The 26,707-nt window shown below is 41.4% G+C and overlaps 1 protein-coding gene across 1 annotated transcript in view; it reads left to right on the top strand.

Annotated features, from left to right (window-relative positions):
* CCDC88C (coiled-coil domain containing 88C) overlaps positions 1–26,707 on the top strand; it is a 94,331-nt gene that overhangs the window by 17,108 nt on the left and 50,516 nt on the right. Inside the window, exon 4 of the mRNA XM_054161908.1 lies at positions 19,594–19,663. Within this exon, the coding sequence (XP_054017883.1) occupies positions 19,594–19,663 (70 nt within the window). The remainder of the gene's footprint in view (positions 1–19,593; positions 19,664–26,707) is intronic.

The raw sequence follows: 26,707 nt of genomic DNA on the forward strand, positions 1-26,707 counted from the left end.
CATCATAAGCTTAGCAGGACACCTAGTTTTGGAGGCTTTGAATATGCTATCCAGCTTGCTAGTAAAATGCACTCACATGAGAGAGCTCTGTTGGCGTGACAGTGTAAAAACCAGTTATTATAACAATTTGAACCTCTCTGCTTTTCAAGCATGAAGACTTTGCAGTCAGGCCTGTATTTAGTCATCCTTTTATAAAGGGCAGATCATTAGAAGAAGCTTTGAAGATTGTTTATAAACAAGTAGAAATACATTTGTGACCAGTCGCTTAACCTCTCGAGACTCTAAAGGGAAAATCTTAAGTGCATTTAAAACTCCCAAACCACTTGGATTTTGATGCTCATGCAAGTCTCTCCCATCAGGGTGCATTAATTTTAATTCCTCAGTATTTTGTAAGTTTAAAGTTAATAGTAAAGGGTAGTGCGTTTTGTTTTTTTGTGATTGTTTTCTGTTGTGTTGGATGAACACTGCGGAGTGATGCTTAAAACACAAACAAATTTGCTGCTTTCTGTAACAGATAGCATACAAGTCCCTGGAATCTTAGTGCTTTCACCAACCATATTTAATATGCAAAAGAGATGACAAGCAGATGCATTCAGCACATTTGTTTTAAATAAACTTTTTATATGGTAGTTCTAAATGTACCTTCTCAGCACCATGAAACCAAAAGCTGTAACTTACTAGCTGTGTGATGCTTTTACATAGATGAATCTTAAGATTCTAAAGCAGCAGTCTGACCAACATGCCAAAGAAAGTTATCAAGTTATCCCTAGGTTTAAGTCCTAATAATACATATATATATATATATTTTAACTTATAGTGCTGCACATCTTAATTTGTAATGGATTATTGTTGTTTTTCCCTCCTCACATAACTAATAGAGAAGTACAGATGAAAGATCCATTTGTGTAAGCAGAAAAAAGGCTGGGGAAATGATCCTTGTGTTTTCAATTCCAAAATAAAACCGTATTACAATAAAAAAAAAGGAAAGGAAACAAACAAACCAAAACCCCCGGCAAACCCAACACCACCACCCCCCTTTTCCCACAACAAACAAAGAAGCCCCCAACCGCCTGTATCAAAAATTTTCATTGAAGACTTTTTGAACTGTAGGTTTCATTGTGATTGTGTTTTTTCTTTAAGCATAAACCTTAGTTGCTTGCCTTTGTCCTCTCTGCCTGCTGGTGCCAATGATGAGGAGCAGTTGACTACCACAATGTTCTTCTGGTCGGATATGCACAACCATTGTTCTTTCTTTGGGATAATAAGGAACAGTTCCTGCTTAATATTGTAACAAATTGTGAAAGAGGCAAGTGCACAAGCCTGGAGATACCTCAAACTCATTTCTCACTGTGGAGATTTGTTGTAGTGCTGAGTTAGTTTGGGAGTTACAATAAAGTGTACTTAAGTGTAAAGGAGGAAAGCTGCAGCAGCCAGAAAATACTGATAAATACTTCATACAGCTCACTACAGATGCAAGACTTGTACAAGGTGTTTAATGCAACAGTTGTTTGAGGTTTCAAACATTAATTTGATTCTGCAGTAACAAAAAAAGTATAGATAAATAGTGTGGATTTTTAAACTTTTTCTATGGCTGTGATAATTTTGTTTAACTGTTACCTTACTCCACTTTCAAGTAGGGCCATGAATTTATTTATTTATCCTAAAATCCTTCTTCCTTCCCAGCCACCAGCTGAAATGTTTAATTTGGCCTAAAATGTTTTGGGCGCTTGTGAAATAATAAGAAGAAAAGAACTCATTTCACAAAACAAGAGAAATAGTGGTTTCAAAGCATATCTGTGTATCTTACATGAAATAGGTTAAGATTGTGGAAGGAATTAAATGGAACAGTTGTCAGAAAAATGCTGTGCTTGCCTTGACCCCTTAACAATCTAGATGTTAGCCAGTAAAACAAACAAAAAACCAACCAACCAAAAAAAACCCCCACCATCAACCCCTCCCCCCAATAAAACAAGCAACAACCAAACAAAAAAACCCCAACAAATCAAAAACTGTATTTACTTGTGTAAAGGGAAAAATGAGATAGGAAGTCATTTGCTGGATTCATGGCAGTAACTGGATCCAAAACTTTGAAATTTCTGCTTTATTGCTAGATTTGTTGATATTGACCATAACTTTGACTTGCCTGAAGCATGAATGCATGTGAATCGAGACATACAGCTTCCCGAATTCCAAAACTTGCAGTGCAAGCCTTCTGATAGATGTGTGCTGGGCTCTGAGAACTGGTTCTTTCCCTCTGTCAGATAAGCTGCAGCTGTGGTGGGCATAAAGTGTTTCCAAGTTTGTTCATGCTGTGTGGGGCATATAACACAAAGCAACACCTCCTGGAGGGATGACCCCCTCTCATCACCTTCATCAACTTCAGTAAACTCAGCTCGAACAGGTTCCCTTATGAATCATTACACCCATGCTGCCAGACCAGAGCTTTGCTGAGTTTGTGGTCTGTTCTGGAGTTTTACTCTTTTGCAGTACAAAAGGAAGCTCCTGTTGAATAGACTTTGCTTTAATGGCTTGAATTTCCATAGTAAATAGGGCCATCCACAGTGACAGAGGCTTGCTGGATAATTTTTTGGTTTGGTTGGTTTTGGGTTTTTTCCCCTTCTGTGTGTAGCACACAGGTGGTTAGTTGTTCTCCACATTAGACTACTGTGTCTTAATATCTACTGATGGTATCTAGCCAGCCAGTATAAGACATGTCATTTATTTGCTCTCTATATGACAAGAAGTCTTCAGTGCCATGCTGGAATTACAGTACAGTGCTTTTTGCTGGGTGCTCTGAAAAGTCTACTAGAAGGGTATTCTCTTCTTCTCATGCTCGTCTTAAATTTGGAAAGGATGTGAAAGATTTTTGTACTCTGATGCAGATCTCAAGGCCTCAGGGAAGTTGTGTGTTCATAGAAAGGAAGAATTTGGCTCTTACTGTTAACTGTGATCTACTCACTTCATGTTGTTGTGAGGATGGGGAGAGAGAGAGGGGTTTGTGCCATTTAAAGCACTCCCAGTTTGTTTATAATCATCATCCATTCCATGTGACACAGGCCTTTTTGAGCTCACTCTCTTTGGCACACACTGCTGCTGTGTCAAAGAGAAATTATGAATGGAGTGAACTGGTTTCCTGGCACTTGGGAAGCCATCGAAGTTTGTGCTTAGCAGAACAGCCAGGCTGACTAATGTAATACAGTATTAAATACTCATCAGACTGAAATAGGATAGGCCTTTTGTTATTAGGATGTCATCTAAACAATTATTGAACAGAAGGAAACCCCAAAAAATATTTTTAAAAAATACTGTCTTTCTAAGGAACTAGCTAAGAGAGGGTATAGTTTAACTGCTGCCTCTCACCTTTTTTAATGACAAGTCATTAATTTTTCTTTGATACTCAGAGCAAGTCTGCTCCAGTTCCCACGACATATGCTATATGCCCTCAAGGGGGAAAGCAGTTAAGAATTACAAGGAGTATTATGTTTCAGAGAAATAAGCAACCTGCTGAAGTAATAACCTGTGTGCTCCTAAGTCTGTATGAATCAGGACTTTAAAGTGATGACTGATATACGAGGAATATGTCATCTTTGAGATTAGCAAGACAGCTGCACTTCAGAGAGGAGCTATACATTTGTGTTCATGTTTTGTTAACACTGACTTTCGTGCAAGAAGATTCAGGCTTCAGTAACTGCTTAAGCTGTTGACACAGTCCTTGAGATACCATAGCTCTTCTGTTGAGACAGAGCAGGGTACAGGTTTAGCTGAACATGCTTTGTTATGCTGTAGGTGTTACAGCACAGTCTTGTTTCCTGACTATGAACTGCCTGAGACTTCGGAGTCATCTTCTACTGCAGAAACAGTTCACTTAAACCACTCCTGCTTTCTACATTTTGGACAGTTGCTCTCTATAATGCTTCCTATTGCGTTTTCTCACCTGGATATGCTTCTTATGATGTTTTAATACACTTAGTACAGGAGCATCTCTTGCTACTGAGGCAGCCTCTCACTCTTGGCCACTGGATTTTGTACAAACTGGTTTGAGAATGCAGTCCTTCACTTTGCTGTGGGTTAGTGTTTTGTGCCTGTTTGGACCCAGGAATTCAAATGCTGTCTTCTGCGTCAACCACTGAACTGCCCTCTTCCTCATATAGTAGTGTACATGTGAAGAACAGCATATTTGATGAGGCAAATGTATTGAAAACACACCACCAACTATATATTTTAATTGCAATTCTACCTAGTGAAAAAAAAGTTAATGATAATTGAAGAGGAATAGGAGTTCAGAATTTAAAGCCCATGTTGTTTGGCTGCAAAATCTCAAATAAATAAAGAAATCCCATGGTATGTCCAAAGAGAAAGTAAAGACCATACACGTCTAGCTCTATATAACCAAGATACTTCTAATCCATGAGGACTGGTGTGGAACAGAGCAGTGGAAAACACTTTGTGTGTGTTCATAAAGACGTGCTCATTAAAAATGCATTTTTAGTTTACCACCTGTTATTTGTTATTTGCTTTGCTGCAGTGTTGTATTACTTCTGTCATCCTTCTTTTTCCAAAGTGCATTATTCATCACTTTGAACCATATGGGCAGAAATACATTCTGAACATCTGATTTCTGTAGTGGCCATTCCCTGAGGAAAGACCCCAATGTCCATGTTTGTGACCAACCAGCAAGGCCCTTTGTGTCATCTTTTCATGAAGCCTTCTTACCTTCTGCATACCAAAAATGCAATTAGGAGATTCACAGCTGTGATGCTGCAAGACAAGCGGGCTGCACGTAATTAGGCAGCAAAGTCCTTTTTGCTCAAATTCATAAATAAATCAAGCTATGTTGGGAACTGGGGAGAGCTTTCTGCAGATCTTCCACAAACCCTGTTGTTTGTTGTTTTGGTTTTTTTCCCCATGGCTTGCACCTGACAGTAAAGTGCATGTTGAAGTGTATGCTGGTCTGGATCCTGCCTGGTCTAGCAGTCCTTGCTCTTCCCTTGCTGGGAGACATACCCAAGGGCCTCCCCCAGCAAAATTTCATGGAAACTTGTAAATGTTTGATCCCTCTGCCCCCCTCCCACCCCCTAAAAATCAGGATGAAAAATGTCTGTTGTTTTAATTCCCTTTCCTTGAGTGTTTCAGATCTCCAGTGTACACTGGTGGGAATAAACCACCTTATCAAATGTGCTGCAGCGCTGCATTTTGGCACTCTGGCTTTTCTGACCATGCATATCTGCTCTGCCTTGGAGATACAGCACAATGCAAATACCCTTTCCCTTTTTTTCATGATAGCAGCATGTCTAGCAACACTTGCTTGAATTGCATACACTCCACTTGGTGCATGCATAGCACAGTATATTTTCTCTTTAATGGGGGGCAAGGGCAATAAACAGCAAAGTGTCCTGTCCTTTCAGTGTGACATGAAATCTTTTATGTAACACGACCCCTGGGCAGGTTTCATTCTCATTCTTCTGTCCTGTGCATGTATCAGAAAACCTGTCATGCAACCTGGTGTAATCAGCAGTCTGCTCACAGGAGTCCTGAGTTGGAAACAGCAGGAGTTTTGCAGCTTGGATCTGAATGGTGTTGGCAAGAGCTGTTTGAAGAAGCTTGCTTAGTTCCTGCCTGCATTGTACTGAGCCAATTTCAAAGGAGCTGTTGCCTCCACCTCGTGAGAATGGCTATCAGTCAAAGTTCACAAGGAATCATGTATCTGCAAATCTGAAATGCAGCGAATGCTCTTTTTATTTTCAGTTTCACTTGTGCCTGTTTCTGTTGTTGTCACTTAGAAAGTGACAGCAGTGACTGCAGATTAGCTTGGGGGAGATTCTCTGTTTTACAGTTCTGGGTTAATGTTCAGTGGTAAATTTTGGGGACCTATTAGGTCTTCCACATATTTAGTCAGTAGAAATTGCTTAGCTTGGAGCTTCACAGGTTGCATCAGGTGGGAAGAGACCCGCAAAGGTCAGCTGGTCCGACTCCCCTGCAGTGAGGAGGGACACCTTCAACTAGATGAGGCTGCCCAGGCCACAGATCTTCAATGTCTCCAGGGCTGGGGCTTCAACCACTTCCCTGAGCAACCTCTTCCAGTATTTTACTGCTCTCATTGTAAAGAACTACTTCCTTATGTCTACCCTAAATCTATCTTGTCCCAATTTAAAATCATTGTCCCTTGTCCTGTTACAAGATTTTCTAAACAGTCCTTCCCCAGCCTTCCCGATACTGAAATGCAGCTCTGAGTTCTCCCAGGAGCCTTTGCTTTTCCACCCTGAACAGCCCCAATTCTTTCAGCATGTCTTCATAGAAGAGGTGCTCCAGCCCTCTGTTTTTGTGGCCCTCCTCTAGACCTACTCCAGCAGGTCTACCTCTCTCTTGTGTTGGGGGTCCCAGGGCTAGACACAGTACTCCAGGTGAGGTTTCACCAGAGCAGAGTGGCAGAATCACCTGTGTGGTAGCGTGACGTACAGTAGTGCTTAACCTGTCACGAGCTCTTCTCGATCTGCAGCCATGCTTCTTTGGGTGCAGTTCAGGATGCACCTGGGCTTCTGGACTGCAAGTGTGCATGTTGGCTCATGTCCAGCTTCTCATCCACCAGTTCTCCCAACTCATTGTCTCCAGAGCTGCTCTCAATTTCATCATCCCCTGGCTGCATTGATACTGAAGGTTGCACAGACCTAGATGCAGGACCTTGCAGTTTGCCATGTTGAACCTCGTGAGATTTTCCTCATCCTGCCTCTCCAGCCTGTCTAGGTCCTTCTGAATGGCATCCCATCCTTCAGTCTTAACAAACTTAACACAAGCTTAAATGTCTTATTTTAGCAACCTCTATTTACTATAGGCCTTAATGTTATGGAGATACAAACACAGGCTTATGCTGAGATTCGGAGAAGTGGTTAACTCAGGTACTGGAGGTGCCAGGGTGTCTAGACTTAGATTCAGCTGCTGTAATACAACTGCTGGATTTTCTCTGATTATTTTCTCCAGATAATAAGCTTCTATTTCTTCCTTTGAAATTAGCAGGAGCTGCTTGTTTTCTGAGCCCTGAGAAGTAAGACCATTATCTCAGATGTTCAGCTTCAAAATGCAAACTCTTTAACTGTAGGTTTGAAAAGCACAAACTGGTTTAGGGTAGCATTTCTTCTGTTGAGTGACTGCACTAATTCCCATAGAGCTCCAGTTTCTGGTTGGCCATTCATCGCTCAGCCAATTCATGATACTCTTAGCAAAAAACAGGTTTGTCAGAGTAACTCAATGCCTCCACTAAAGTATGTTCAAGTATGCAGAACTATTTTAATGTTATGTGAAAAACTCTATGTAAGTGGGAATAGCATGGCCAACATTTGGAGTTTGCAGCAGACCTAGTGTTACTTCTTTCTGTGTTATTCTGCTGGATCTCTTCACCAAGGTTTTGTGCTTCACTGAGGTGAAGGCTATAAACAAACACTCTCTGCTGATGTGTGCCTCCTCTCTGTGCCCCTAAAAAAAATTTTCTGAGGCTCTTTCTGGAGTAAAGACTTCCAGAGCACCAAGGAGGGCTCAGCATGCTTTGAACATTGCTAGGCTTAGATCTGCTGCTCATCAGTTGCAGTAACAGTATAAACTTTTTTTGTAGCCTGTATCTTTTAAAACTCTAATGATCTTTATTTTTACAGAGAAGTGCAGCCTAGATGTGCTAGACAGGAGGAGGTACTGCTGCTCTCTGCAGCTTGAGGCATGAATCACTCTTGCCTGGAGCAGTCTTTCTGGGGATTTACCCTCCCCTCCTCTACTTTCAGCTAGCCGAAAGGCCAGCCAATCCATGGCTGCTCTGCTGTTTAGCGGTCTGGTGGGTAGGGAGTGCAAGTCACTTGATATGTCATATTAACTTTCCTGTGATTATGTTGCTTAAATAGTAAACCTGAGCTCTGCTGGTATTGGTAAGGGATAGGATCCACGTGTGAGGCCACTTGGAAACTGCCTAGAAACACACATGCACCTTCACTGCACCATTAAAGGACACTAAAGATTAAGAAGTATAATTGAAAAATTACACTAGTATAATACAAAAGGCTTCTGGTAGTGCCCACAGTTCTGCTTTTTCTGCCTGTAGCCAGAGCAGCTCCCTGTGTCTGGGAGCTCTTGCTGGTTTTGAAATTTTTGTGACCATTTTTAAGGTTGTCCTCAGTAAATACAAGGTCTTGAAAGTAGCTTTTTCTTTCAGGTATTGGTGAGGCTTTTGTATAAGCACATGATAGATGACATTTGTTTTCAGGAAAACACTAAACATTACAGCTAAAAAGGAAGTTTTGTTTTGTTGGCATAGAAAATCCACTGGTCAGAAGCCTTAAAACTGGCATAGCAGGAGTATTAGAAGTTAATCTTTCCTGGATGTTAATAACAACATAGTGACATAGTTTACCTCTGTTTCTGTGACAGATGGCATAAAGAAGGGATCTTCTAGGATGCAGCTGCACCCTTCGTATTTCTTCTTACGGTATCATGGATATTTTCAGGGTGTTATATGCATTAAGCGTGCTGTTACTACCAGTGACTACTAATGAACAAAAGCATAAAATGGGGAGAGAGTGTAATCTTCACAATGTACCTCAATTATTTAAATGGGTTTTCTCCATCAGAAGCTTGCCATTGCTGCTTTAACTGCCTGAGCTCTCTGCTAGGGCTGTCTTGAAAGAGAGCTCTTAAACTGAGGTCTGTGGTATGAGGCTGGTGGGGGAAGAAGAAGGGTAAAGCTCTGCTGAGTGAATTAATGTTAACAGTTATGAGTTATCTGCAAGATTCACAGTAGATTACACAGATTGTATTAAGCAGGGTTAATCAGCCTTTCAGATGCTTAAAGGAACACTGTTAAGAGCTGGCAAGACTGAAAATTCTGCCTGTGAGAGTGTTTGCATGTGCAAATATGCATGTGTGTGAATGCATAGCCTGGATTACCATTGATAAGTAAATTTTGCCTATCAGCTACCACAGGGACATTGGCTATTTCCTGTTCTGTGTATAGGTGAAATTGTGGCATCTGTTGGAAGTGACTTTTTCCCTGCTTTGGTTTTTTTTTTTTTTTACCTCCATAACTTTCTTCTTGAATGTGAAATATTTCCCCTGCTGTGCAGTTGCAGCAGTAAGACCTTTGTTATGCTGTGATATTAACTCCTGCTTGAATAGCAGAGTTGTGGCTTGGTGGTTTTTCACTGTTAATTTTTCTATCTTGTATGTGTGTGTGAAACAGAACATGAAGGTGACTTCATGTTGGATATGTGGAGGATGAATCCTTCCTAAGGGAAGATTTAATGGTTACAGATTTAAAACCTAGTGTTGCACCTTGTGTTGTGTTTTTTCCATACGTGTTCAAAACGTTTGATTTTGTGGGGTTTTTTTTAAGGGATCCGTTGGAGCAGCTAGTTTTTTTGCGTCATTTCTCACACTCAAAATAACTTGAGTAACTGAATTTTCCTGACTCTGAAAGACTAAATTTAATCAAGTACAGAAAGTGTCACACTTTTTCTTATCGACTTGTTCAGTGTTTCGTGTGTGTGTGTGCATGTGTTAAGAAGCCAACTTGTTGCTATGTGCGGTTGGCTAAAATCCTAATGCTCTTGCTGCTGAGCTATGGGACTCAGCTTTTCAACATGGGACAGTCTTAACGTGGATCAAATCTAATGGTATTTACAGAAGGAATTTTAGCAGGTGTGAAAAGGTGTAGTAATTTTAGAGTAATAGTGGGGAGAATAAGCAGGAATATATATATACACACATAATTCTATGTTATGTATTTGTATATCCATTTCGTCTGAAGCATAGTATTTTGGTTACTATATAAGAGAAGGTGACAGCGAGTGAGTTTGGTGGAAAATAGGATCTGAGCCCCAATACCCTGGGGCTGAGGATTTACTGGGGCTGCCCCAGGTACCTTCTAGGACCTACTTGCTTTGTGTGGCTGCGGAGGGCTAAGCATCCGTGAAGCACCATTGCTATTTTTGTCAGGTACCTCCGGGCTGGCAATTTACAAAAGAATCAGATGCCAGTGAAAGGTCTTCTTAAGGTGGGCCTGGGAAGGAGGCTCCTTTGTCACCTTCTGGCAGCCTGACCTGGTACTTGCTTCTGTGGGTTATGCCTAACTCGGCTTTGTCAAGGTGCAGATTATTGGCAGTAAACTCCATGAACAGCCATGTGTCAGCTACAAATGGCTGCCTCCCTTCTCTGTCACCCCCTCTAAGATGTGGGGGCAGTCACTCTGCAGATGGGAGGGCTCTTTGCCGTGCAAAACAAGAAAGCACAGAAAATTCAGACAGGGAATGATGAGAAGCCAAAAGGTTGTTTTGAGGGCACGGCCCCCATTTCTTCCCCTTGCCCTCTCCCATTTTGTTCACTATTTTTACTGCTGCTAGTTTCTGTGACTTTAATTATTTTATTTTTTATTTTTATTTTATTGTCAGAACTGGTTATTGACCCAGCAAATACTGGGGGTGTTTTCTCTTACAGGAGTTCTTGGGTTACTTTGGGAAAACCACATGAAATTTAGTATGGCTTCACCTGTACAGTGCAAGATGCATTGACCTTCAGAATCCCTTGCATGTTACCTGCCTGGGGCAATCTGTTGGCTATGAATTGAAACACCACTGTGCCATTTGTATGTGTAGGAATCATTGGGTCTTCCTTAAGTTTCTCTCCTTGCCCACCTGTGAAAAACAATTTGCAGTTGTTGGTGCAGTGACAAATCTGTTTAGGGACTGGCTGTGCATTTGTTGAACTTGTTGATACTGGTTACCTTAGGTGCTACTGATAATGAAGGTAATATGTTGAGGTAATGTTGTTGGATGTCAATTCTGCTTCAAAGTAATTGGAAGGCTCATACCATTAATCTGTGATTATACCCCTTAAAAATATCCAGAGGTATTTGTCAGGGCCATGCCTGAACTGTGGGAACTCCCTCTCTACATTACTAGTATTTGAATTTTTGGTGCCCCTGGTAACTGGTTGCTAGCAGCAGTTTGTCTGCAAGTGAGCTCTCAGTAAAGAGAAGTTCAGGTTGTCAGGAGATGAATGAGAAAGTAGCTATTGTAATAGATGAGTAGCATGTATAAGCTTGTTTGGTTTTGTTTTAACCTATGGACATTATCAATACAACTTTTTCTTCCACATACTTTCCCAACCACCTCATTTGTCCTGTAGCATCTCATTGTCTGGTTAGGCATCCTCGCAGGGTGGGATAGGTTATCCCTGTTTGCTCTCTGTCATCCTTTCAGACCAGTAGAAAACTTCACTTGGTATTCTTGTACCTTTGGCTACTGCTTTTTAAGGCACTGCATGGTGAGGGCAGTGGAACACTGGAACAGGTTGCCCAGGGAGGTGGTTGAGGTCCCATCTCTGGAGATATTCAAGGTGAGGCACCACAGGACTCTGGGCAACCTGATCTAGTTGAGGATACCCCTGCTGACTGCAGAGGGGGTTAGAGATCCCTTCTGACCCAGACCATTCTATGTTTGTCACAGACCATACTATGATTGTGACCTGCTGATCTGGAGTTCTTGGTGCTTTATCAGAGCCTAGGACTTAACATTGCAGTGTTGAAGTTGTAGTGCATATCTCTTGCTCTGAATGTCTAAATAAGCCCCACAGCTCACCCTGTGCTTGCCTTGGATTAATTAATTTTGTGCTTCTTCATGACCTTATAGAAATTGCATTGACAAATCAGTTGTATTTTATGTGAACTAGTACCATGTGCCCAGTTAGGTGTTTGCTGAGTCTGTTTTATATCAACATACTAAAAATAAAATAGTTTTAGAAATACTCATAAGAGGAAACATAGAAACCACATCTTATGCATAATCTTCCTAGAAATGCTTTTTTTGGGTTGGTGTTTGTTTCTTGATGGCAAGATGTATTTCAATGTTGTAAATTTTACAATACAATAAATATCATTGCTCCAGGGCAGAGGGGCAGCTTGTAACTCAGAGCTCTGCCTGTACTTGGATATCAGGCTTCGGTGCTAAAAGCTGAAATGGACTTTTTTCAGTTTCAGAGTTTGATGTGAAAACGTTTTTCTGGTGATGTTAGCCCTGCAAAATATTCTCAGAGTGTGTATGGGAAGACTGTTTTCCTTTTAAAACAAGTGAATATGCACGGCACTGAGTTTCAGAGAATTCAGAAGTGCTTTGAGTCTGTTCTAATGGCCTGTGTCGTTTCTTTTTAACATGTTATGCTAAATTATGGTCCTTAGAGATCACCATAGATTAACTGGAAGTGTGTTTAACAGATGGATTGCATTTTAACTGGTTATGTTTGTAATGTCAAGTGACAGGTCTTTAACACAGCACATTGCGTATTCCCTGTTACTGCATAAACCACCCCAGGACAAATATAGGGTGAAATAAAATAGAAGTCAAGAGTAATTTGTCTGAATGCTGTTATAAACATGCACATTATTTGAAGAGAGGAGTTGAGGATAAATCAATAAGCTTTTTATTTTCAGTTAAGTAGGTGCTTCTGGCAATAAAAGCAGGAGAACAGAGTGCTCCACAATTGGATTTTCTTTTCTCTGGGTCAAATCAATATTGCCACTAGGTGCAACCTAGTTGTATGTTGTAGCATAAGTGATTCATCTCAGAGTCAGTGAGCCTAGGGTAGGAAATTTGCTGCTACATAGCCACTGAACATTTAATTTTGTATTTTAGAAGTGAATAGACATTTTTGTATTTATTTTGTTTAAGAAATAAAAGTACTTTTATTTCAATATGCATAGAACTTTTGTCATCTGATACAAACAGTGTGCACTGTAAAGAACTGGCATTGATCTGAAAGCAAATGCATTTATCAGGGTTTGCCTTGTCCTGTGATATCTGCAGTGACTTAGTTCCGTACCAACCTGGAATAGTTGATTTAGCGGCTTGTAAAGCAGTGCGTGCAGTGGATCACCTTCCACCACTGCTTGATACTGTTTTTTCATCTGCATACTGATGCCTTGCACACAAGCTCTTAGTTACAGGGATGTCTCACTATTTCTTTTGTACAAATTGTAGTGGATGAAGTTTTGCTCCTGGCTGGGACCTCTGAACCACTCTAATAGAAATAATAAAACCTGGGCCACAAGGAGTTGAGTGAACGGTTGTGCCCGAGTCCTTTCTAGGTTTTTGTTTGTGGGGTTTTTGTTTGTTTAGGATGCTCTGTTCTGTGCTTTCCAAATTGCATCTGTGGGGTTTTATTCCTTTTTTCTTTTTTTTTTTTTTTTTCTCTTTTTAAAAAAAATTTTAATTAATCAAACCTAGTCTTCTACACTATACTTCTACAGTGAGCATATTCCTGTCATTTAGTTGGTTATTGGCACCCTGCACAGGCTGAGCATAGCTAAGACTAGGTATGATTCCTTCACATCCCCTCCCACTGAGATTCCAGTCTACGACTGTCAGAACTGATTATTTTCAGCAGATGAGGCACCAGTTATTTTAGTGACTTATGGATTTCCACTTGAAGAGTCTTTAGGAGTGTGCTTTGTAATTTGCTGGTTTTCAGGGAGAAAAAAAGTCCCTTTAAAGACAGCTAATCCTCTAGTCCATCACATAACAAATACAATTGTTGCAGAGATGAGCAAAGTTCTTAATCAAACTTTGTCATGTATATAATGTGTTGGCAGGGAAACAGTGAGTACTGAGTCACACACATAGTGTCATCAGGCGTGTTTGCATGGTAAGTTGTACATGGAAAACATCTCAATGAAAGACCTGTTTGTGTTTCACTCCACTGTCATTCATTTCTCTGCAGCAGCTTGTTTCATCTTGTCTGATCTTTTGTGGGGCCTTGTACAGCTGACAGTCTCGCTATAATATATTTCCCTGGCACCATTAATAATCCTTCACATAATCACAGCAAAATAAAAATCTTAAAAAAATAATTTGTCTGTATTGGAAGACAAGTGCTGTTTTTTCTTTCAAGACATAACTTCTTTGAAGGCTGCAGAATAGCCTGTTTTCATTATATTAAAACTAAACTGGAAACTTTGAAAAACCTCCCTTAAAAACTAACTATTGAATCTCATTTTGCTGTTAAAATATATTTTAATGATAAAACTTGTTTATTGACCTGAGTGTTCACTTTTCATTGAAGTTGTGATTTCACTAAAACTTGGAACTCGGCTGTCTCTTGGATTCGGAGCTCACCAGGCCTGGGAAATGCAGCTCCCAGTCTGTCTTTGTATTAGCATCCAAAGGGGCATTAAGATGTGTAGGAACAGAATAGCCACCCCATCCTGTTTCTGGGAGGCTATGAGCTGGTGCAGATGGCCACTGACTTCTTCTGAGACCTTATCTAAGCATGTAGCACCTCCTTCACCCAGTGTTTCCCACTCCAAGGATGCTTGTGAGATTATATCTATGCTGAGGCTGTTGGAGAAAGAGGTTGGCTGTGCTGCACAGACACAACTTCGCTTAACTTTTCTGCTTCATTGGCCTGAGTTGCAGCTGAAATGTAAGCCACATTGCCTGGCTAGGTAGTGTTTGCTCTTGCTGGTATAAATAAAACCGGTGATGATTTTTCCTCATGGGTATTTTAAGTAGGAAAGCACCATTTGGCTCCCACTCAGCTTGGCAATTAGCATTTTATAGCCAAGCAATATACTTAAATGGAATTGCTTGGCTTGAGCGTTGAATTACAATGGCCAGTAGGCTGCTGCGTTTCTTACATAATTTATTTAGTTCTCTTTCTTGTTTAGGATTCGGGCAGAGGTTAATTTAATTCTGCACGAGAAGCTAGTAGTTACTCTATGTTAATGCTGTACTTTGCTGCAGTGCAGGGGAAAGTTTCTGCTTAGAGCTTGTATTTGCCTGATCTCTTAGCCATGGAAAGGACAATTTAACCTGCTCCTTTCCTAGCAATGCATTCTTTTGCAACAGCCATTGGCACTTAAAAGTGCAGCCAGGAATAATACCTTGAGACCATTTTATTTCATGATGATGGACATGCATCTTGAAGAAGCAAATGTCTAATGGTTAAGTGTAATATGGACCAAGGAGACTTTGTTCCTATAAAATTACAAAGGGCCCACTTACTCTGTTACAGGTAAATAAAAGGTTAATATATAACTATGGTGATTCGAGAGTGAGAGCTGCCACTGCATCTCTTCTTACGATCAGAGACAGAGAGCAAACATCTGGTGTGTGTGATCTTGGAAGGATAAAACGATTAGGTAAAATGTTCCTCAGCACTCCAGAAACAAATTAGAGACTTTTAGATGGGGGAATGAAGATGTTTGTTCATGTTCTTAATGAGCCTAAGTGCTTAACTCAGTGCTTAGAATTTTATCCTGAATCTTGTATGTGTCTTGATTTTTCCTAAAGCCCTTGGCTGCTAGAATCGATATGGGAGAATTTTGGTGGTAGCTGGCCTTTTTGTCTTTTCAAAGCTGCTTTTGTAGCAAAGTGATTGCAAAGAGCTTGCAAATGTGAAGCAAGTGGGCAGCAATAGCTTAAATGCCAGAAGGCTGCTAATGACAACATAGCATTTATTTATTAATGTTTAACCTCAAGATTTCAAGGTAACTTGATGTTTTTGAATCCTTGGGGTACCAGTCCTGGAGTGAATAGCTGCTTTCAGCAAATCTGAGCTCTGGCTTAGGCAATATCCTTCTTGTTTCTCAGATCTGCTGGTTGTCTTCATGCTCCACGTCTCTGCAGGCAGGCACAGCAGAGAGAGCAATCAAGGATTGAACACCCATTTAGAAAGCTCTCCCTATCGATACAGGGTCATGTAACTCTGCAAGCAGAAACCTTCCTGGGCTTTGTTTACTGAGTTTGAGGTTCTGACTGTAGTGGATGCTAATCTTTATATTTTGTGATAGTGGTGTTGACCTGCTAACTAGAAGCACCCATTTTTGCAACCATCACTGCTGTCAAAAGAGCTAAGATTTTTGGACAAATCTCTTCATGCTTAAAATATCCAGATCTTTGGCAGAGGAGCATTTCAGGCATGTACAGATGGAGATTTGTTTTGAATTCAATTCCTTAAATAACACTTCTGATACTAACATTATGTTTTCATGGAAATTTCATTGGCAACAATAGAAGGGGGGAAAAAGGCAAACAGTAGACTGAAGGAGATGATTCCTGACTTGCAGCAGCTGGCCTCTGAGTTGGTTAATGGTCTAGGTGTAAAGCTGGCAGCTCAGACCTTAATTGTTCTAATAATTAGGGAAATTGTTCCCATATGTTGTTACTGTAACTGTTACTGTTTTTACCAGGCTTTAATTGTGCTGTAAAAATGATTAAAAGATTTCTCCCAGGAGGAATTAATTTTTTTTTTCCCACTTGTACAGTTGCTTTACAGAGTAGTGTGGTTTTTTGAGTGCTACTTAATGTTTCGAAACCCAGCTTTGTTCTCCAGCAGCTTATCCCTAACCGTGCTGGTCACCTGAAGCAGAAGGACACATACACACCACCTCTGCCTCTGCTGTGGTGTCTTGCCAGCCATGCTTGATTTGAAGCGTAACAGCATCTTTTTATATAATACAGTAACTTGTTGCCTTTGTGCAGAAATACTGCATTTTATTACAGAATGTTAGGGGTTGGAAGGGACCCCAAAAGATCATCTAGTCCAACCCCTCTGCCAGAGGAGGATCACCTATACCAGATCACACAGGAATGCATCCAGGCAGGTTTTGAGTATCTCCAGAGAGGGAGACTGCATAACCCCCATGGGCAGCCTGTTGCTGCAGTGTTCTGTCACCCTCACAGTGAAAAAACTTGTCCTCATGTTTCCATGGAACTTGCTATTCTTCAGCTTCCACCCGTTGCCCCTTGTCCTGTCACTGGGCATCACTGAGAAGAGCCTGACTCCATCCTCTTGGCACTCAACCTTTACAGATTTGTTGGCATTAATGAGGTCACCCTTTAGTCTCCTCTTCTCCAAACTGAAGAGCCCCAGCTCCCTCAGTCTTCCCTCATAAGGGACGTGTTTCACTCCCTTACTCATTTTTGTGGCTCTGTGTTGGACTCAGTTCAAGTAGTTTCCTGAGGGGCCTAGACCTGGTCACAATATTCCAGATGCAGTCTCACCAGGACAGAGTAGAGGGGGAGGAGAACCTCTCTCAACCTGCTAATCACACCCCTTCTAATACAACCCAGAATGGCATTGGCCTTCTTGCCCACAAGAGCACATTGCTCATGGTTATCATATCCATCCACTAGGACCCCCAGGTCCTTTACCCCTTCACTGTTCTCCAACAGGTCAGTCTCCCACCTATACTGATGTGTTTGTCAGTGTAAGAGCTTTTAGCTAACACATTTATGCCATGCTTGTAGCTGTGTGAGCAAATGGTTCATAGGTACATCTCTTCTTGTCAGAGGATAGTTTGTTAAAGTGAAGCAACTATTTCTTTGACTCACTTTCCCTGTCTTGAAAAAGGAGGACAATGACATTGACCTTTGAGTATAGTGTGTTGAGGTCTGCTGGTGACCTGCACTACATAACAGCTAGGTATTTTCACAATCACTCATTTAAAGGTGAAGGTGTTTAGAACAATAAAGATAGTTATCTGTTTAAATTATTTATTTTAAAAACTGCTCAGTGTCTTTGAATTAAGAAATCACTCCTCACAGCCTTGAGGCCATTTCAGCTTGCATTCAGTGACTGTCAGATTCTTGCCAGAAAATACTGAAGTTCAAATGGCTACAAAGGGCATTCGGTTGGGGTTATGTTGGATGGTATACTCAAATAATTTTAGAGAAGAAGCTCATGGGAATGTTAATAGCATAAAGGTTAGCTGTAATGTCTTTTGTGTCTGCCGGTTAAATAGCTAGTGATCTGATGATTACACAAAGACAACGCAAATTCTTTATGCATTCCTGCCTCCATGCCACTCCATACGCTGGGTGACTGCAGACACAGTTCTTTCTCTTTTTTTGCCATGGAAATTGCTGCTTAAAGCTCAATACTTTAGTTTATGCAAATTCTGACTATATTTTCCCCCCCCGCTTCCTTGCAGTCTCATGCCATGCTGTATTGTCATAGCAGATATTGCAGTCCAGCCATCTGCTGTTAAATTCAATAAGCTTTGCACCTGTTTTGGTAACAGATGCAAACAAATGTTTTTTGATATGTCTCAAATGCATTTAGCTAATGACTCGACATAGTGGTTGATCTGAATTAGCCAAACTTCACATAGCATGGAGCTCTCTCGAGCTTCTTTCTTGACAGCACTGAAAACCCCATCAGCTGTGACACTGAGATATTTCTGCTTTATCCAACAGAGAAACTGCTGAGTATGTTTTGGACATGGATTAGATGAAAAAAAAAAATGAAATGTGTTATGTCCAAAACTTTTTAAAGAATATCCGTTCTGATGACTTATCAAATGCTACAGGCTCACTGAAATATTTCCTCTCTCAATCAGGCCTAATTTCCCTCCTATGATAACTCTGAAAGCAGAGAAATAACAATGAGGTAACTCTGAGGGGAAGTGTTTGGGTGAATGGGTGATTGTTTCAGGAAGCTCATTTCTGTGCTGGATGGCAGCACTTGTTCCCCTGGCTCTGAATACTCTGCGACTATCAATGCCTGTGCCCTCCCAGTGGCCTAGAGGTGGGCTGGGAAAGGGAGACAAGCAGGGAAAAAAGCACCTGCCAAACATTTTGTAGCGTTATATGTGCGAACCATTGTTTCCTGAATCCCAGCACAGTGTTCTAATCACACAACCATTTTCCTCCTAGGCTTTTAATGTGAAACAATTTCCTGCAAAATGTTTTAATTTAGATCATTACAAGTCAGTGCTGGTAACTGCAGGTTGAAGCTAACAACTGTACTCCTGTGCTCTTTGTGTTACCGAAGTGCACGGCTGATTGCATTGCTATGCAGAATCCTCTTTGCAGTGTATTTATTTGTTCACCTTTAAGCATTTTGCCAGCCCCAGGGCTTGTAACCTTTCCTCTCTTTTAAGCCTATTCTGTCAATTCTGAATAGCTTCAGGCAGCCAACATTTAAATGTTGAATCTGACCAAGAAATGCAGCTCTTTTCCCTTGTCTCCCCTGAAATAAAATGACCTTTACATGAGGTTCATGCATAGGTCTGTTTTACTTCCCAATAAAAAAAAGCAAACAGATAACTAACTTCTAATTCAGTTTGTCTGAGCAGTGCTAGATGGCTGCTCAAGAGCTTTCCACTACACCTACTTCCCCAGACCATCATTAAAATCTCAGACCCGTGAAATAATTTGACCAATTATTTGAATTACTCAGACTTCACAGATTGACTTAGGTACCTCTGAACCAGCTGCATTTACACACTCTGAAACAGCAGCTGTATGATGAACATCAAATGAATACAGGTCATGCCTAGGGTAAAGGCATGACTGATGGATGTGCCTGGCATGGCTGTGATTTACTCTGATCAGTGCCATGGGACTCTTTAAGTTCTATATTTGTCATTGTTAAAAGAGGTGCTTAGTGTATGTTAGCAGTGCAACTTGATGCCATCTTCAAATACTGATTTCTCTCTCAAGTGGGGCTTCGTCTTGTGACCTCTTGACTTGCCCGTATGTTAAAATCTTTGTAATCAGTGAAGCTCTGTGGTGTGATTGATTAAGATTCCTTCACACTGAATTTTGCCTGTTCTTTCTTGTTTAGGAGGTCCTCCAGCAGCTGATTGTAATGAATTTACCAAATGTTTTAATGATTGGCAAAGATCCTCTTTCTGGTGAGTAGTTTGAGTTCTTCACTTCCCTCCTCTAAAGTGCTAAGTAAAAGTTGTATTGGTTTTTATTTCTTAAATTGGAATGGAATCATTTAGGTTGGAAAAGACCTTTAAGTATATTGAGTCAAACCGTTAACCTAGCACTGCTGAGTCCACCGTGAAACCACATAAACCATGTCCCTAAGTGTCACATCTGCATGTCTTTCAAATACCTCCAGAGGTGGTGCCTGGGCAGCCTGTTCCAGTGCTTTACAACCCTTTTGGTGAAGAATTTTTTCCTGACATCCAGCTGGTTGTCCTGTATGTGTTCAGCTGTGGCAATACATACACACCGGAAGAGCCTTGCAGAATTGCCCTAAAGTGTGAAGGAACTGTAGTAAATGATGTGTGGCAAGAATGTGTGAAGATAGAGAAAAGTACATATGAGAGTTGGAAAAAGCAAGGAAGAGAATCAACACAGAAAAACATCTATCTGGTCATGCTGTCTAAGAAAGGAATCTGTTATATGAGGTATCGCATCAAAAGTGATCTGGAAGCCAGCGAGCTCATGTTAAGAGTCTGATGTCTTTGGTGAGACAAAATGGCAGCTGTTTTGCTGGTAAAATAAGTTAACTTGTCCTTAGAACCACGTTTCTGAAATGAAAGGTTTTGATTTCTAGATAGATAGATATTTCTAGATTGAATTATCTCTGCTTTATCCCCATGCTAGTGACAAACACAAATGTATTTCTTTTTACCAAAGAAGGAAAACTTGAGCAGACCCTGCCAGCAGCGATGAAGAGTGACATCGTAATCAACTGCTCCAGAACAGACAAATGACAGAAGACTTGGCAGAAGATTTTATTTTGCTGGTCTTAGGAGCAGTAGTGTGTGTGTGTGTGTACAAAAAGGGTTTATATCAGAAAAGAATATTAATTTACAGGTGTTGAATCATTGAAGCATGTAGTCTTAGCACTTCTGAAGTAAAATCAAGCTGAGAGGAAGACATCCACTTCTTTGGCATGCAGATTAAAGTCTTCAATGCCAGCCTTAATTCTACTGTACATGCTGCTGTTGTGGGTACAGAAGAAAACTGAAATACAAGAGCTGTTGCTTTTCTGTCATGTGGCAAATGGTCAGAGCTTGGGCTGCTCGTGTCAAGAATGCTAGTGAATAGAGGTGTCTGGGCCAACAAGGCAGTGTTTCTGCTGGCGAAATGTCAATGGAAAAGGCTGGCTGGTTTCTTGTTGGGGCCATTCCTGAGCGACAGCTGGCAGGAGATTCATAGTGCAGCAACCACAGCGTTGGTTCCTGGGAAAACTGAACACTTGAAAGCTGTCCTATATTTAGCTATAATTTCCCATCACTGACCTGCTGGTTTTGTTAGCATTGTAGATCTGTCTTTCTTTGAAGAAAGCACTTCATGCGTCTCTTGTAAAAAAGGCATTGGTCATCCATGTGCTTCTGTCTTCTATCTCCTTTAATTACAGACAGAAACTTTGCTTCACTTTATGACATCTTTTAAAATGTGGTGGCTTGGTTTTGGCTGGTTGTTGGGTGGTGGTTTGTTTGTGTGTGTGTTTTTGTTTGTTTTTTAACAGGGTCTTGTAAAATTTGCTGTATCCATTGATTGATTATCATTGCTATTACTGAGAGGATGGGAAGAGAGGACAAAGAACGCAAAAACAGCTTGTGAATGCCTAAAATTAATGGTGTATATGTGTTTAATAATACGAAGTTCTTGTTTAGCAATATTGTATCATGGCTTTGAGAAATAATCCCAGCTTAGCTACTACAGAGGAAGGTAGTGAACAAAAAAAGACTGGAGATGCACTTGTTCCAAAGAATGTATTCAGAGAGGGAGAGTGTCTAAGGAATAGAATGTCAACAGAAGCTCATCTTCAGCATACTCTTAGGTACATGCTCTCTGGTAAGATGTGCTGAAGAAATGGTTAGAGAAGTCACACCTGACAGAGAAGCAGAGAACAAGAAATTCCTTCAGAAAGAGGAACCTGGCAGAGGGCTGACAGGAAGCTCAAAAAGAGGGTACAGGGTGGAGAAGGCTGAGGAGAAGTTAATAAAACCAATGAGGAAAATTGAATGAAGGAACAAACTGTGGTAAGCAATGATTGGGTCACTGTCAGATTGATGTCTTTGTTACTGAGTTTCTTGCAGGGAGAGAAGTGAGAGGAAGGCAGGGGTGCTTGGGAGCAGAAAATAAAACAGGAAATGAGAGATTCTATCAGTGAGGGAGCTAAAGGAGGGCTGCAGATTGAATAGAGATGTGAGGACAAAGTCATCAGTATGGGAAACAGTGGTGTGAGTATGGAGAAGCCCCAGGTAAAGCTGAAAGAAAGGAGGAGGCCGGGAATGACAACAGTACAGCAGTAACTTGAGGGAAGTGTTTTAAAATGGCTATAATGGTAGAGGAGAAACCTCTTTCTCTGTGTCAGTAATGACAGTGAAGGACAGAGATTGAGAGACAGAGTGTGTTGTAGGGGGCATCCACAGAGACAGAGGTGAGCAATATGGGGAGCAGCCGGAGGTGCAGATGGTCTGCAGGGCTGGAGTGGATCTGAGAGGCAGTGATGAAATCGCAGTTTTACCATTCTCCCCTGTCCGTAGGTTATCTGAAAGGTCCCTCTTGACCTTAGGAAGAAAAGTTGATCCCCTGATCACATTTCTGGAACAAATACAGTGTTGCTCTGTGTACTGTTTGAGCTGGGAAGGTTCCTAATGACTATATTGACTCAGTAGGTCCAAGACTGTTAGATAATTCAATATGATTTACCATGTAACAATGTCAGTGACTTAGTCCTTGTAACAAGCCCACAGAATGCTTCTCAGTGTTTGTTTTCACAACAGTCTGTTCATCAGTGCTATCTGCAAATTTTACTTTTTCCATCTAAAACACAGTTGAAAGTGCTGTTATATGTATTAAATGATAAACTGAACAGCTCTAGAGCTGAAAATGCTCTTCTTGCTGTTTAGCCCCACGTCAGGGTTCAACAGTTGGTATTATTAAGGGCTTCTGCAGCTGTACTTTAAGCATGAGACTATAAGAAAAATAGAGCTGCCACCACTAAAAATGCAGTAGCAGCTGGAGTTTTGCATAGAAGAATACACCTGGCTGCTAGGTTTAGGAGCTTTACTTGCCTTCATGTCCTTTCAATAATTTTGTTCCAGGCCATAGCAATTTTACTGAATTCAGTTCATTTGACCATGGACATAAAAATTGCAAAAATATTTGGCTTTGACTGCTAAAATATAGGGAGCTGAAAAGAAACTTTCAAGTTTCAAGGACTTACAGAAGTCTCACAAGAATCTCAATTGCAGAATGATGCAGCTGATGTTACAGTATTTATTGTTTTTTCAGTTCTGTACAGTAGACAGCTACTACTGTTAAGTTTTCTGGGTTTGCCTTCCATGTTTTGGTTTTTTGGTTGTTTTTTTTTTCTTGCTGAACAGCAGAGAGGGACCTGGGGGTACTGGTCGATGGTAGGCTGAACACGAGCCTGCAGTGTGCCCAGGCAGCCAAGAGGGCCAATGGCATCTTGGCCTGTAGCAGGAACAGTGTGGCCAGCAGGAGCAGGGAGGTCATTCTGCCCCTGTACACTGCACTGGTTAGGCCGCACCTTGAGTACTGTGTCCAGTTCTGGGCCCCTCACTTTAGGGAGGATGTTGACTTGCTGGAACGTGTCCAGAGAAGGGCAACAAGGTTGGTGAGGGGTTTGGAGCACAAGCCCTATGAGAAGAGGCTGAGGGAGATGGGGTTGCTTAGCCTGGAGAACAGGAGGCTCAGGGGTGACCTTAAGGTGACCTTATTGCTCTCTACAACTACCTGAAGAGAGGTTGTAGACAAGCGGAGGTTGGTCGCTTCTCCCAGGCAACCAGCATCAGAACAAGAGGACACAGTCTCAAGCTGCGTCAGTAGAGGTTTAGGCTGGAGGTTAGGAAGAAATTCTGCACAGAGAGAGTGATTGCCCATTGGAATGGGCGGCCTGGGGAGGTGGTGGAGTCACCATCATTGGAGGTGTTTAGAAGGAGACTTGATAGGGTTCTTGGTTGCGTGGTTTAGTTGAGTAGGTGGTGTTGGATGATAGGTTGGACTCCATGATCTTGAAGGCCTCTTCCAACCTGGTTTATTCTATTACTGCACCAAAAATCCCCGTGTTCAGTATAAGAATCATTAGCATATTCATCTTCTAAACATACCACTGTAATTACTTTCTATAATTACCTCTGGTTTTAGCATGCCTTATAAGTGGCCACTCCTTCACGTGTTCACACAAGGTATATCAGTACGCAGCACTGGTCCTGAACTGGATGTTTAGAGATGGTGTTGAAATTCTTGGTTTCTAGATGTGCATAGCTTAACACAGCTAGTGACTGTGCTTGGAAACTGAGGACAATCCTTTCAAACAGTCAGAGTTAGCCAGGGGGGTGAGGATTTTAATTTTTGCAGACCAAGATTGGAAACAAGGTTTTATTTGCCTGAACTAGGCTCATTTCTGTCTCTTCAGAAAAACTTCACTATTTAGAGCCAGTTTTCAAATCACTTGAGTGAGAGAGCCCAAAGTCCCTGCTAGCAAGTCTATAAGAAACTAATGTTCATTAAAATCATAAAAGATGTCTGCTGGCACTGGGGTGTTTTTTCATGTCTGATTTCTTTCCTTGTTTTGTTTCACAGTCCTCCAGAGGCTCAGAGGTTCATAAAATAGGAAGTTAATAACAAAACACTGCTGCAATAGTGTAAATATAGCATTCAAGATTTTCCCCCCTCAGAATGTTGCTACAGTTGGGGAAAATGGAACTTGTGCACCCTCCCCACCTTCTCTGCACATCCACGGGCCACTGTATGTAGCACTACATACACTAGTGCTCTGTCTCTGCTGGATGAATGTTGAAGCAGGAATGTGGGGAAAAAGCAGCACAAGTTCAAGGTTTCACATGCTTGGGCTCCCTTGTTCCTGTTTGCTCTGATATCTTTCCTACACCTCCTCTTTTTTATGTATTCTCTCTGTACCTTGATCCTCCTGGTTGTTGTTCAGTCTCGTAATCCCTCTGCCTGGCTTCTCCCTGAGTCCTGCCATCTGTTTCCCATCCTCAGTTGCCTGTGAGAGCAGAGGGGTGGTCTCCTGGCTCTGACACAGGGAGGCTTCCAGGATCACAGGTGGTGCTTTGGCTTTCCCTCCTTTTATTTTCCAGGAGACCCACTGGCCTTCTTTCACAGTTGAAAGCAGGTGGCCTTTCTGCAAATCTGCCAGGTGGCTGGCCCCCTTACAGGCACAAACAGGGGGCTGAGGGGACCTGCCCTGGAATTTTTATAAAAGTGTAAAAGAGAAAAAAAAAAGGGGGGGGGGATGGGTGGGTTGGGGTTTGTTTGTTTGTTTTTAATTAGCACCTTTCCATTTAAGTGCTTGTCAGAATCCTTAGAATCCTGTCCATTTGTTTCAGCTTGTCTGCCAGGAGCTGCCCCAAACCTAAGCATTTGCATCCTATGTTGTGAGAGGACACTGTCCTGGTAGAGTCAGCTAATAAGCATGGGTGGATGCAGCAAGCTTTCTTCCCACTTGTCTCAGAAGGCCTTGTATCATTCCAGCACAGGGAAGCCTGCTTACAGAGTTGCACAAGGAACTTTATTACTACTGTAGTATATTGGCACAAACCAAGCCTTTTGAAAAACACCACAGAATCATTCATTTTTCAGGAGACATGACTGAACTGGGGATAAAGATTGCTTGCTGTTAGTTCAGTGTGCATTATAGGATAAATGCACTGTCCTGAGTGTAGACCTTACCTGCTGCGCTCTGTAGAAATCCTACATGTGCTTCTGATTCACTTAGTAACCTTGGGCACTCCATGTAAGTGTGTGGTTTCTCAGCTCTCCTGTGGAGGAGATGAAAGGAGAGAAGAGTTATTATTAATCCCTTCCTGGCTCCTTCTGAAGTTTAATTGAAAATGCTCTCTAAAGCACTTCAGATTGGTAGAGAAGTTTTTTTATACTCTTACCTGATTTCTTGTAAATATCTCCTGTAAGTAACGTTATTCTACAGGGCTTTCAAATGTTGCTCAGACCTATCTTGGGTATGAGTTATCTCAGAGTGCCTTAATGCCAACAAACTGTCTCTGCCCAATGGAAACAACTTCCAAATGAAAGCTCAGTTAGGTCTTTAAAACAGTCGCATATGATCTTCTGAAACACTTGGGTGGCTGACAGAGTAGGCCTGCTAAGAAGACCTTTCAAACATAAAAGTGTTTCTGGTGGGTAGTAAAGCTCATTTTTATTGCATGTGCATAGTATGTCTGCAACTACAAAAATATTTATTGAAAAAAGAAATCTTGAAAAAATCCTGACAGCTAAGATTTCTGTGAAAGCTGCCAGTGGGGAGACGAGACTACCAAATGCTGTCTTTAAAACAGCATCAAACTAATAATCTTGTGATTACCTTGAGTCTTTTGATTTCTCACTCCTTGCTATAAACTCTGATTTGTCCTCAGTGGCTTTTCCTGATGGGAAGGCTTAAGTTGGGACAAAGTCTTGGAGTGGAGTTTTCCGGCCTGGTCAGTCGCTGGTAGGAGAACAGAACTGACCTTGCTAAGTTACTCTGCAGTAATAGCTGAAAGGCGTTTCACTGGCATCACTTTATTGTTACATAGAATACATAGAATACACCAGGTTGGAAGAGACCTTCAAGATCATCGCGTCCAACCCATCAACCAATCCAACACCACCCAAACAACTAACCCACGGCACCAAGGTGCCATCTGTTACCTCAAGGAGAGAAGAGCAACACCTACTGCCTTTGGTGCAGAGGTAAAATGCGGGTTAAATGGCTTAAGTAGCTGGCATATCTTTAGGGTGGTATAGATGCTTCCCATGTTGCAAAATATCCTTGATGTTTTCTAAATGGCTTGGGATTTCACTAGGCTCACCCTGAGGATAGCTGTGATGCCATGGTGAACAGATTGGAATTTGAGGTCAACAGACTGAGGTTCTCAGAGCACACAAAGGTTAGAACACTTGTCTGAAATGATCCAGAGCAAGCAGCCTGGTTACTCCTTTAC

This window comes from Dryobates pubescens, chromosome 5, assembly GCF_014839835.1.
Source record: "Dryobates pubescens isolate bDryPub1 chromosome 5, bDryPub1.pri, whole genome shotgun sequence".
In the NCBI taxonomy this organism is placed as follows: domain Eukaryota; kingdom Metazoa; phylum Chordata; class Aves; order Piciformes; family Picidae; genus Dryobates; species Dryobates pubescens.